At 36.4% G+C, this 13,616-nt stretch overlaps 1 protein-coding gene across 1 annotated transcript in view; it reads left to right on the forward strand.

Annotated features, from left to right (window-relative positions):
- The window catches only part of ZC2HC1A (zinc finger C2HC-type containing 1A), a 35,120-nt gene that overhangs the window by 15,559 nt on the left and 5,945 nt on the right, over positions 1–13,616 (forward strand). Inside the window, exons 5-8 of the mRNA XM_005479392.4 lie at positions 526–674; positions 1,480–1,579; positions 2,276–2,384; positions 13,401–13,508. Of these exons, the coding sequence (XP_005479449.2) occupies positions 526–674; positions 1,480–1,579; positions 2,276–2,384; positions 13,401–13,508 (466 nt within the window). The remainder of the gene's footprint in view (positions 1–525; positions 675–1,479; positions 1,580–2,275; positions 2,385–13,400; positions 13,509–13,616) is intronic.

Raw genomic sequence — 13,616 nt, forward strand, 5'->3', positions numbered from 1 at the left:
TATTTTGGCTGGTTTTCCTCTGATTCTTTTTATTTGTAAAATTTCTGATTTTTTTAATAATGATCACTTCCAGTATTGCAGTTAGTATTTCTCAGTTCTTTCAAATTTGTCAGAGGAAACAGATTTGTTGTCTTTTGCTGCTTGTGTGGGAAAGGTTTTAATGTATTCCCATATCTTGAACAAACTGAACTGTTAATAATTTCTTTAGATTTTTGACTGTTTGTTTGTTCAGCTTCTTCTCTGCTTCCTTCCAGGTGATCTCTGTGCCGTGTCCCTTTACCTCTTTGGCTGCCTTCTCTGCAGAATAGCATCGTTTAAAGTGTTTCTGATTTTGCTTAGGTTATTTCTAATCTTCAGCTACTCTTATCCATCTAATGAGAATATGCTTTTACCTAGCAATCTGTATTTCATTTTCAGATTCAAAAAGCTATCATTTCTCCTGGAGGGGAGACTGGTCTTTAAAAGACTTTAAAACACTGCCATGTTTAAAACAGACTATTAATGTTATATTTCTACGTTTTTAAGATTACATTCAGTGTCCATACTGTCAGAGGAGATTTAATGAAAATGCAGCTGACAGGCACATCAATTTCTGTAAGGAGCAAGCTGCACGTATTACCAATAAGGGGAAATTGGCAGCTGATACCAAAGGGAAGCTTCCTGCTCGAACTCAGGTGAGCTAAAACACTTTTCTTAACTTGTAACTTGCATTCAATAGCAAATTAAGCTGGTTAAATAGTGTGCTGCTTTTAAAAAGAATGAACTATTTCATTCTGTAATTTTATTATTTGCACTCTCTGAAATTAGACACTAAGCATGAATGAGGCTTTTGCTTTCTTAAACTGCAGAGATCCATAAGTCAGATGGCAGCAGTTGCAAAATGAAAACCAGTCATAAATGTAATTGAGAAATATTCAAATGTCAAGTAAAGATAGCAGGAGGAAAGAGAGATGCAGTTTTTGTAAAGGAAGTTGAATTTCTGTTGTGCTAGTTTCTAAATTCAGTTGAAGACTTGCTTAAGGGCCAAACAAAGGTACCTGATACATGACAACTGACAGCAGTGTAGTGGTTAATTAGAGGCTTTAGAGGGATTCATGTGTATTACACAGTATTTTGAATTAGTGCAGGGACTGGTCCAGACCACACAGGTGAAAGTAAGATTTGGATTTTTGAAAGACAAAAATAATTCTACCTTTGAGTATTCGCTTTCATTTTTATTAATTAATTAATTAATTTGCAATGAGATGATACTTTTAATCTTAACAAAGCCACTAAGTTACGGAATGTTTCCTGCTAGTATCACCTGTAGGTATTAGAAAGCAGACTATCTGAAACCATTTGCATGTTCCCATACCAGAAACAGGTTACCTGGTAGGAAATCATCCTCTGTTCTCCCACAGTACCTGAAAGAACTACCTGTTGTGTTATAGAGATAGCTTGATTTAATTGCTTAAATTTCTAGGTTGTATTTTGTTACAGTACAAACCTGCTCCAGTTAAGAAGATGCCTTCTGTAGGATCAACACCATCACCATCATCACGCTTACCACAGCCAAGTGGTGTTAGCAAAACTGTTGTAGGTATGAAATGGATGTTATGAATTGTTCCATGTCTTTTCTAAATAATAATTCTCAAACTATGTAGTAAAAATTGATTGTTTATTTGATATAGTGGTTTGTAAAATCTCATTTAAAATAAATTTGGAAGGGGCATGGATTGCCATCTATCTAAAAAGACTCTTGAGTACTTAGAATTCTGGTTTATATACCGGTTTTTTGTTTTTTTTTTTTTTTGTCTGAATTGGGTATGAAAAATCTTTTGGGGTAGTAATGCATGATTGTATCAAAAATTGATCTCTCTCATGCTTAATTGTGTAACTAATCTGCTTAATATGATCATAAATTGGTGAAAATGTATAGTCGAGGTATGTATATTAGAATGATGCAAACAGCAGTCTAATTTGGGTTTCAGATTATCATCAGATATCAAACATGTTCTGTTTGTACATACTTTGACTTTTCTTCTCCCTTTTTTCCTGAGCAAAGTAATTGAGATACAGTATGTTTTCTTAGAATAAAATACTATATCTCAATTACCTATTTTCTATACATTTCTTGAAACATTTTTTTTGTATTATCTTGATACTGACTCACATCTCTGTATTTCTAAAAATCTTGTTATGAATTTTGCAATTAAAATGTTTTAATAAATTGTATCATTTCAGCAGCAAAATCTTAAATTTTCTTACATTTTTGTGCTTGCTTTTCAACTGCAAGGTGTCTCTTCAAGTAAAGCACTGTCTTCATCTGGATCCAGTGGGAGCAAAATTCAGACATTATCACCAGGTCATAAAAACTCACCGGGAGCGGTGAACCCACAGGCAGGGTGAGTTCCATCTAATGTTGTCATTTGTGCTTTATTTCAAGTTTATGTTGTTCTAGTTTTAGAAGTCTTTGTGGTTTGGTTCACTTACTTTTTCTTTTTTTTCCTATGAGCTTCGGAAGTACAGTGTTTTGCATTTATCCTTTATCTGTAAATATAGCTAATGTTTAAGGAACATTGGAGAAGGCAGAGGTTTTATCAAGTTGATTTAACAACAAAGGAGGTCAAGAGATAAAAATAAAATATACTAAAAGTGAAAGAATTGCCAGAGGTGGTTGGAGTAATGAATTTTTTGTTGGTAAAAGTGAAGGGTCCTAGAAAAGCAGAAAATATTAGGCATAATTTCCTACACTGCATGGAAATATAAGAAAGAGGTTTCTGCCATAGACTACAAGGCAATTGTGACAGGATCTTCTCTCTTAGCACAGAAGGATGGAGGCTTTCCCTTTTCCCTTTCCTAAGAGGCAACAAATTAGTGAGCACAAATAAGAGAAAACCAGTGCACTTACAGCAGCAAGGAGTGCTACATGAAACTTATTAGTGTTCAGTGTAAGTGCTGGTGTGATCAAGGCTGTGACTCATGCTTTGCTGGAGGGGTAGACATTTCACAGAATCTGACAGAGAAATCTGTGGAGGGGATTGAAGAAAAATTGTTGAGGAGCACCAAGGAGCACTGAAAACACAAAACATAAAAGGAAGTGATTGCAATTATAACATTGGTGATTGAAAAAGATTTATTTCTATAAAAATGAGTGTCCTGTTGATGAAGACAGTATAATGTGAAGAAAAACAGTATCTTACGCTCATGAGGAAGAAAAAGGACATTTTGAAAACTTGTGGGGTTGGACAGCAATTACATAAAACTAGAGATTTTTAATTTATCACTCTTAAATTTTACAGGTTATGCATGAATATGAATTACAGCTCTGTCGTGCTTCCCTCCTAATGCCCTGTCGGATCAGGATTCAATTCTGTCCCTCCCTGCTCTGTCTACTCATGATAACTCTTAACAGACACAGGTCGCATGTAGAGTTCATAAGGTTGACAGATATCTTTCTTTTTTCATTTCCCCCCTCTCCTGGTGTCTCACTAGTCTTTGGTCAGCTTCAGTACCATTTGTAGGCATCTCTGCTGTGACTGTCAGAAAATCCCAGCCCCTTGCCCAGTGATTTTCTTTATTTCTCCAATGTTTAGAAGTTCAATTAGCACCTACTGATGAGTGGCAAACAAGCAGGTCTGCAAACCACAGTAAAAACAGTCAGCTGAAATAATTTGAAGGCATGTTTCTGAATCCAGTGGTGTAATCCAGTTGTCTGGGAAAGGTTTTTTGCTGTTGAACATTCCTAATTGAAGTCTGTATTTGTCAGTGAGGATGCAGCAATTTTGATCTTCACTTGTTAACAAGGAAGTTCTATGTAATTTTACCAGTCAGTTGTGTTGCAATAAGCATATGAAATTTGGTAGAAAATAAACACCCTTGTGTTCCATCTATTCCTCAGAGATCAGAGGGGCTGAGTGCAGCGTGGCTTCATTTCTGTTTGTAACCAGTTAGGCACTGTGGCTAGTTATGTTCAATAAGAACTTTTACAATTCCAGATTCACAAATAATGTAGCTTATTGAAGCAGCAGATCATTGACTCTTGTTAGATTACTGGTGATAAATGAAGTAGATCTCCAAAATGTTGTACAACTGTTCCCAGCTATACTGTTGATGCAGCCAGAGGCACAAATCTTACCAAGGAGTCATCCCTGCTTTGGGGAGGGGAGAGAGAAGCAAGGCCATTGTCTATGAAGTAAGGTCATGTTCTCATACTCTAAAAATGGAGGATTTCAAATACCAGTTTTAGACTTTTTGGAAAAGTGGAGGTATTACTGTAGTCAAATATAATTGCTTACCAGTTACTGTGATCCTAGTTGGTGGATAAGCAGCTTTTTTCTCATTTTCATATTGCTGGGTGCATTTTTCCAATGTATTAATTATCTTTGGATACTTTTGGCTGAATTGGTTGTAACAAAGGCAGCACAGATCCCTAATAATTCAGCATCATCCTCCACCCAGGTGAGGGAGCAGTGAAGACCACCTGACATTACTCCTGTCAGGATGTTACCATCTCACATCATCTTCCCAAAGGAGCAGATTTGTGACAGAGGCTGGTTGTGGATGGCTAAGGTGGAGTGAGGCTGATACTGAGGTCTGGGAGCACTCCTGTGCCTCCCTGAGGCACCACTGGGCTGAGAGACCTCTGCCTCACCCGGGCATCACTCAGTTGTTAAGCCTTGCTCCAGCCCGGTGCAAGATAAGCAAGTGACTCACATTTTTGCTCAGCCTTATGAATTCCCCAGAAACTCACAGCATCTCTGTATCTTGACATAATAAGTCTGGCAATTTTCCACATTTGCTTACTGGACTTTGTTTTCAGTAGTCTTCCATTTTCTCCACTGTTGCTTGGAGAAGAATCTGTGACATGATGAAGCCAAATAGCAGCTGGGGAGGTGTTTGCCCAGGTTCTCCCTGTTTATGCATTCTGCTAAGCACAAATAGATGGCTTCTGGCTGGCACAGCTCTCAGATAATGATCTCTGCTGAAAGACAGTAAGTGTTAGCTTGGCTTATAACCTCAATTGCCTACACAATTTCCACATTTAAAGAATATGGGTGTGATGAATGTGTTTCTGCCTGCAGTCCTTCTGAAAAACTTATTGTCTTCTGTTTTCCAACTCACCCTTCTGGCATTTGCTGCTTGTACTAACCAACCTTCCACAGGTGGCTGTTACATGTGCCTGGTTCCTAAGTGTTGCATCTATAACCTGGCATTTCTTTTTTTAGCTTCATTGTATTCACTTCTGGGGACAGATTTGTCAGAAGTTATATTGAAGCAAAGAGGTGTAGGAGCCAGTTACATCATCGAAAAGTTAGATTTGTTGGATTGGTCACTGGTGACAATTTTGGCCTTAATCATCTCAACTCAGTATTGGGGCATGAAGGGGAAATACATATGGTTCTCTTGAAATACCTACAGAATTTTACCACTGACAGTCAATGTCCTGCATGAGAGTGAAAGTAATTAATACTGCAGTGGCAGATTTTAAACACTAAAACATCTTACAATTTAGGCTATAGATAAGTGCAGCTGGAATTACTTTCTAAAATAGAAGAACTTTTGAACATTGCCCTTCAGTAGCATTAAATAAGATCTATTTCTTTTACTACATTTATGATTTAACCAGTAGAATGAAGCCTTAGTGTGAGATCTGGGATTCTGGTACACTGAAATCAGACAGAGCTTATGCTGGAGGATAAGATGTTGTGCTCTTCTGAATTGATAGTGAAACAATTTGCTGAGCAGTGTTGTGTGGGGTTATTTTTAAAGGCAGTCTTTTAAATGGAATGTTAATCAATCACTTTTTCTTTTCTCCTTGACAAATATTAAAGAGCCTACACACGTTATTTTGACCAGGTTAAATTTCAGGTTTTGCTGTAAGAGACAAGTTCCTGCAGTTTGCAGTAAGGGAAGCTGTAACTTTGGTGGGTTTTGAGGTATTACTTCAGTGTGTAACCTTCCATCTTTGCCCAGATTCTTGTAATTCTGGATTTTCCCAGAGATGTAATAGAAGAGAAGCTTAACAGTAGAATTACAATTCTATTGTGCAATATCAAGGATGAATTCCGTGTACCGAGTGATGAGGACAGCGCTGCGTTCTGTGAGGCCGCGGTCGCTGTTCGTGCAGGGACGCGCGGAGCGGCCGCAGGGGGCGCTGTGCTGAGCGCGCAGTGCCGCCCGCGCCCGCCAGGTGGCGCTGGCGCAGCGCGGGCCGGGCCGGGGGAGCCCGGTCCAGAGAGGGAGCTCGGAATTACCCATCCATCGCCTGTAAAGCTCGTGTGCGGCACCGCAGCAGCAGGCACTTTTTCTGTGTACGGCCAGGGGTGGAACCCTAACTATGAATCCTCGCCTGTAAAGCTCGTGTGCAGCACCGCAGCAGCAGCTGGCACTGTTACTGTGTACAGGCAGGAGTGAAACCCTAACTTATGACCTCAGTTGTTGTAAGATATTTTCACTGTGCACTGTCCTTTTTTTAAAAAAAATTGAATTCTCCCATTCTGCTCCCCAAGTGAAGGACTACTGAGAGAACACAGCACAGTATCATCAACATAAGCTGTGCTAGTGCCAGTCAGGCTTTGTGTGAGTAGATCAGGATGTGTCAGCTGAGTTCTGCTGTGAGTTTTCTGCCTGGACAGGGAAAGGACACAGACAGTCCTTCCAGTATGAATGAAAGTGTTGCATAAGGGCATCATTTCTGGGTCATACAGAAGCGAGTGAGGAGTTGCATATGACTATTGTAGTCGGTAGGAAAATCTTCATTCATTTGCATGAAAATAGATTTTTATCCTTTTGATCTTGAAGAACTGAAAAAAGGAAAATTAATTCTATATAAGTTATCTGTCATTAGGCTTATAATTTGATATCATGTTGTGAAGCAAAGTTTGACATGCATTTTTTTACAGTATACAGGTTAGTGGTGTCTTACATTTCTTGAGGTATATGGCTGTCAGAAGTAATCAGATGTTCAGGAGAAAAACTTGGGTAGGTTCTTCCTAACCTAAGGATAAGCAAACAAGTGAACCCCACACCCACATGCAAACTGTTTTGTCCATCAGAACCAGACACTGTTTGTGGCCAGACAGGGATCTTTTGTGTGTACAGATTGTCTGTACATGTTTCATTTGTGAACAGGTATGTTTGTTTGGGTTTTTTTAATGAGACTTGGAAATTATATTTTTTAATTTGGCAAATGAGCCCTTAGGAATTAATGTTTAATTTTTGTTTTATTTTGGGGATGAAACCTACATTTTAATGTTAATGTTTCCCTCCTGGAAATCATGTCTGCTAGTGATACATCCACTACTGTCTTACAGCTGAAATACAATATGAGCAGCACACCAAATCAATAACAGTAAATTTTAAATTCCACTTACATGTTTGCCATAAAGCATTTGTAACCTTTAAAAGCATTATCTTTTTAAAGCAGTTTGTTCCTTTTATGAAGACCGTAACTTACAGGACTTTGTTTAATGAAATCAAGATATGTAAGTAGTTGTCTTCAAGATCTTTGCATTTCAAAAATTCTTGTAATCACGTTTTTTTTTTTCATCAGAATGTGAAAGCGCTGTCAACTTTGGTTTTTTGGTTTCGTTAAGGTGTGAAAGAATACTGTAGTGCTTTGTTTTGACAGTATTATGATGGCTTCTAGGATATTTCTTTGATGTCCTACTCGGTATGTGCCTGGAGTTCACAGATTATGCTGATAATTTGTTAAAGTTCAAAAATAACTAAGAAAATCCTGTTAGGTTGGAGTGTGTTTCTTACAGTGTCAAAGACCTCAGTCTTGCTTCTCAGTTTCTTGGGAGTATGTAGAGAGTATATATTAGGTCAAACAGGAGTTAATTGGTTTGTACTACAGCATCCGTTTGGGATGCTATTGGTAGGTTTTACTTTATGATGATTAGATGATAAAAATGCAGAACTTAACTTGAAGATCTGGTTTTCCAATCTAAGTTGCGATTTCTGAAAAGCTAAAAGTTTTTCTTATGGTGATGTGAGGGATTTTTTAAAATTATTTTGTTGATTGCCTTTCTTTAAAAATGTTTTGAAAATTTGATTTTTGATTTATTCCTTTTGGTTTGGAAATGTTATCCATAATACTAAAAAATAAGTATTAAATTATTGGCTGTGTATATAGTATTATCTATTTTGAATAAGGTTTTTGTTGTTAAAACAAAGCTGGGTTTCTTTCAGGCTGTCTTCTGTTCTTATTACAAATTTAAAAAAAAAGAAAAAGTAAATTTTTCTTCTTGCTAGTTTTAGAGTTGCACTTATACATCTCTTAAACATTTCTAATGTTTAAATTTATTGTGACTTGTAATTATGAGCCCCCTTTTTTAGATGTGTTGTATGAAAGCTGGAAAGCTGTATCATATCATGGAAGCTGTTCTTTAAAGAAACCAAATGTGAATATGTTGTGCAGAGTTTGAGAATAACTGGCATTAGTGTTTTGTTGAAAAAGAATTTTAAATAATATATTTGAGACCTAATCCAATGTCTATGAAATCCATTCTTCATCAAAGCAATAAGAAATCATTTTTTTTGCTGGATAATTAAAGTCTGATTTGTACTCTTTTTTATTTTTAAGTCAATGGGATTTCTTTGGTAATATAAGTATTGAATTGTGAGTATATTGAATTGTGAGCATTTTTAATTTCTTTTTTTGCATAACTTGAATAGCAATATAGCACTATCTTTATGAGCACCCCTTTATATATTTTAATAGTAAGATGGACAAGTTAGGCCCACCACTGCGAGCTGGAAGAGATGTGCAAAGGTTTTATGACACGGATACAAAAACAGACAGTACCATCAAAAGGCCAGATGAGTTGTTGCCAGTAAAGAAGTGAGTGTTACAAATCAGTGTGGTTTATCTGTTTTGCAGAAATGTTTCTCCTGAGGAGAAAAGTGTGTCCTTGACGAGCACCAGCTTCCCAGTATGCCCTCCGTATAAATGCTGTGGGAGAAGAGTAGATGATATCATTAGTATCAGAGCGAGGTAAACAGCCTCATAGGACAGGGTAGATGAAGGTTTCCCTCAGATTTGATTTCTTCTGTCAGTGCTTGATTACAGATTAAAAGTAACAAATTTGCATCTTGATTGCAGATTAAAAGTAATGAACTAGTGCCTTTCTAAACATGAAATAAAACTGATTTGCATGATGCAAAACTGAAGTAAGCATTTACGCCTGATAGCTATACTGGTTTTTGACAAAGTAAAATTGTAATCTTATTCTCTTGAGGTCAAATATCTCTCTAACTCCTACATCTGTAAGGTAGCTGTGATGATTCAAAAATATGAGGAAAGCAGACTTTGTAATGAAAGGAGAAGTCTTTGGTTAAGTCCAACTTACCTCATATAAAATTTCTGGATATTCAGAAGTCTTTATAAGGTCTAAGTTAGGAAGGAAGGTTATTCCAATTATTCTAACCATTTAGAAAGGAAATAGATACTAAATAGTAGTTAAGCTTTTGTTGTATTTTGGAAGATGCCAAATTCAAATAGGCTGTATTTTAATATTCTAAAAGAGAAATAAGTAATGAATTATGTGGCACATACATGGAATGTATTGCTTTACATAGTAGAAATGTGTCTGAATCTCTTAATGCTGTAACCAAAGATGTAGTATCTTTGAGAGAGGGACTTTGGTTTTGAAGAATCAAAAGCAATAAAAGGAATGGGAGCTCTTCTTAGACAAACAGAATTTCTTTGTTTTTATTTGCTCCTTTGCATGTTTCGTTAGAGTTATAAATCCTGTGAACCATCAAAAATTAGCTCTGTTTTTCATTTTGTAATACATTATTAAGATGTTGAAAATTTAGCTTGATGGATTACTACAATTGCTTAAAACAGGCCCTATGCATAGAGCAGTGATTTGATTTTTCTTCTCAAGAAAAATTCTTTAAAAGTTATAGGCATTTCTTCTGCTCTTCATAGAATCCTGTTGTTACTCAAGTATCTACTTAGTTCAAGAATTAAATCTGGCTTACAGGTAGTAAGTTATTCAGTATATTGCATGCCAACAGCACTCAGCAAGTGTGAATAGTTCCTAAACTTTCTTAAATTGAGCATAGCAGTGTGGGTGGTTGCAGTTTATGACAAAGGTTTCTGGACTTTGGGACACATGCCATTAGTCAGCAGAAAGTTATTTATGACTTTACACAGAACTATGAGCTGTTGTGGGTAACAGTGACAGCTGTTAAGGATATCTGAAAGCACTCTAAGAAGCAAGATTTATATATCAGTGTTTTATGATAGAATTAAACCAAATCATACATGCATACATAGAAAAATACAGGCTTCTTTTACAAATTACTTTCAGATTTTTATTTTGCAAGCAGTGGTAATTCAACTAGATGTACAACATGAGCTGCTTTAGGAAGGGTAGTCACTTTCAATCTTACTTCTTTTAAAATAGAAAGTGGATAATAAATTTCTTCAGAATATGTCTAGATTTTAGGAATTCCTGCTGGTGTTCGTACACAGCCTCATCTGCTGTCAGGCTCTATTCATACTTCATGTGATACAGTGTAGAGCAGGAATTTATGTATCTTTTAAAAAACAAAACACAAAACCCAACCAAACAGGAAAAGTAACAGAAGTGGACAAGGATATAGAGAAGGCAGAGATGGGGCAGATCAGAAGAAAACAAGCTGTGGTGGGACAAGTTGAAATAACCAAAAATGCCTGATTGTTGGAAGGCAACTGTCTCTAGAGATCAGATTGTTACTTAAGGATGCAATTTCAAGATTTGTCACCAAACATACATGAAACCTGATGCTAATTTTGTGTCCAGATTTAGGCTGAGTAAAATTGTAGACAGTGGCAGCCTACTCCTTGTGTTCATTTGCTCATCAGAAATGTCAGAAATCACGGAAGGGGTAGGGTTGGAAGGGAAGTTTCTGTTCTGAAAACATATATTAGGTTTCTTCTATATTATTAGAAAACTAGTTGTGGAAAAAGACGGCAGAAATATGCAAAAAGCTGTTTTTAAACATCTTGGAATGAAGATGTCCTGTTAAACCTTTAATGAACCATGTTTTATCTGTTCATGAGACTTTGCCTCCTTTATACAGGGTGGACTCTGCACTCTGCTTTTCAGTATTTCGATGTCCTCCCCTTCCCAGCTCAGTGGCCTGAATGCTGTATTAAGACACTGATTTCTCTGACATTTCTTTACTATACACCTAGTACAAAAGCACCATGTGAATTATCAGAGTACTTAGTGAGATAAGGGTGTTTGATACACTTGAAATACAGGGAAGAATAGTGGACTGGTTTTCACATCAGTTTATTTCAAATATCTGGGACTCCTAACATAATGTTCAAAATTGATTCAAAGTACACTCTGAAGAGACTTCAATTTAGGAAATTAATGTTATTAGTTTTGAAAAAGTAGCATGTTGGTCCCAAGGTGAAAATGCAGAGAAAACGGCATCAGTAATAATTTTGAATTTTTGTTTTCCAATTACTTTAAACTGTCTGAACAGGAATTGAGGCACAATTCTATTCTTAGCTTCATTGTGTGATCATCCCTGATCCATGATGATCCCATAATGTTTCTGTGTTACTATGTTTCCCATAATGTTCTTTTTTTTCTTTATATGCTTTTCTGTCTTCCATAACAGGTAAAGTAACAGTCCAGTATGTTCTTTCTACTATGGAGCTCTAAAGAGTTTTACTCAATTTTAAGTAAAGGTCCCTCTTCACTGTATAATGAGATGGGGACAATAGCACAAAATGAGTATTGAGCATCTGTACATCACAGCAGTGTAACTTAGGTTGCATTTAGAACTTTTATTCTAGAATTCTGTAACTCCTGAAAGACTGACAACTTCTACTAAGTTTAATTCTGATATAGCTGATGCAGTGCTTTTCAGTCTGCACAATTTTTTTTTTCAGTTAAGTCCATCTTTAGAATCTCCTTGCAAAATAAGGGGGCAGACAGGGAAACTAATGGAGAAGGTTAGTGTTCTGCCCAGTGATCCATAATCTTTGGTCATTCCACTTTACCTGCTACAAGTAGAAGCCATTATTTTTAAACTTGAATGCTTTAATTAGATATAATTTCAATTTAAATAATCTTGCATTTAGTTGCTGGTTTCCACCTTTGTGCTTAATTATTTTATCACTTCTCCACTGGTTGAAGTGATAGAAGGAGCTGAAAAGCCATCTTTATTCCATGTGCATGATATGAAGGGAGAAATGTTTTATGCAGCATGTCTATAATTAAGGAGTTATTACATGTTCCTTAATTGTGTCAGCGTTGCATTTGAAGTTACTGGAGTTGAATGCATTTCCTTGTATGTAGTTTGAAAACCAAACCAAGACCAGGCAGTTTATAATTCTTAAAGGAGCAGTTAGGTTTATCTGAAGGGAGTGAATGGTCTCTCAGTGACTAATTTTTTTTATGGAGTCTTGTTTTAATTTTTTTAATGTCCTTGAGTGAGTCCCAACTTAAATATTATTTATGTATTGGTGTTCAAGAATGAGAACAGAAAAACTTGGTCATGCACAAGATTTCATAGTCTGAAAATTTGCCAAAAAACAAGAAATCCCAGTGAATTGTTGTTCTTTTGAGCAATGATGAAAACTTCTGTCCTTGATCACTAATGATAAAATTATGCCCCTTCCAATTTATTTTTCTTAGTGCTCCTCAGATTTTTTTGGATATTCTGATGTTCCTCTACTCATCAAGCCAGCAGCAAGATGTTCTCAGTGTTTGAGATGTGCTGGTCATTGTATACTGACTTCTCGTAATACTCATGAGTCTAGAGGGGAGCAGCTTCCATATCTGTGTGGTCATACTATTGATCCCAACTTAATGAACACTGTGACAGTTTAGAAAAAATTGAGGCCCTAATGCCCACCTGGATACACTTTCTTTCTTCTTCTATTTGTATTCATAAATATAATTGTTCTTTGAAGAAAAAGGATTTACATCATTATCTAAAAAGAAAAAAAGTCTTGTTCGCTCACTTCATATTGGTCACAAAGTATTGAAAATATGGTATCCTTTCTACAGATCTTAAACTATTAAAAGCCGCAGTCATCTGCTCTCTATTTCCCTAAGAGACCTGCCAGTCCTAAAAAGTGACTTACAATTTGTCAAGGTAGACATTAGAATGTACTGAGCAACCAATAATGCTGGATCTACCTGTTAGTAAGTAAGACACATAAACAGGAAGGGACTTACTGTTTCATTTAGCTTGTCATTGTAAGGTTCAATTCATAACAGTTTAAACCATGCAAGTTTGTGCCAAAGCTCCTCTGTCTGCTGGTAGGAAATGAGTTATTTTTCATACAGATAACTAATGTGTAGATTGATGCACTTTTTTATGTGTGTACATATCTACATATATATTTGGATGTATTTCTCTGTGTGTGTATAAAACATCAGATATTTCTTCTATTTTAGAGGCACAACAAAAACCCGGACATCAACCCCTCCTGGTGTGGCAAGAGCCATGAGCACGGGTGCTTTGACAAACAGAAGGAAAACTAGCAATTCAGACATTCACTTAAGGTAGCTTTTGACTTTGTGGACTTTGTCATTGATAAAGCCTTCATTAAAGGGGATTACCTACCACAAAAGAGGTTAGGGAATGTATTCTTCTCTGCAGTTAATTGATGT

The sequence above is a fragment of the Zonotrichia albicollis genome, chromosome 1, assembly GCF_047830755.1.
Source record: "Zonotrichia albicollis isolate bZonAlb1 chromosome 1, bZonAlb1.hap1, whole genome shotgun sequence".
In the NCBI taxonomy this organism is placed as follows: domain Eukaryota; kingdom Metazoa; phylum Chordata; class Aves; order Passeriformes; family Passerellidae; genus Zonotrichia; species Zonotrichia albicollis.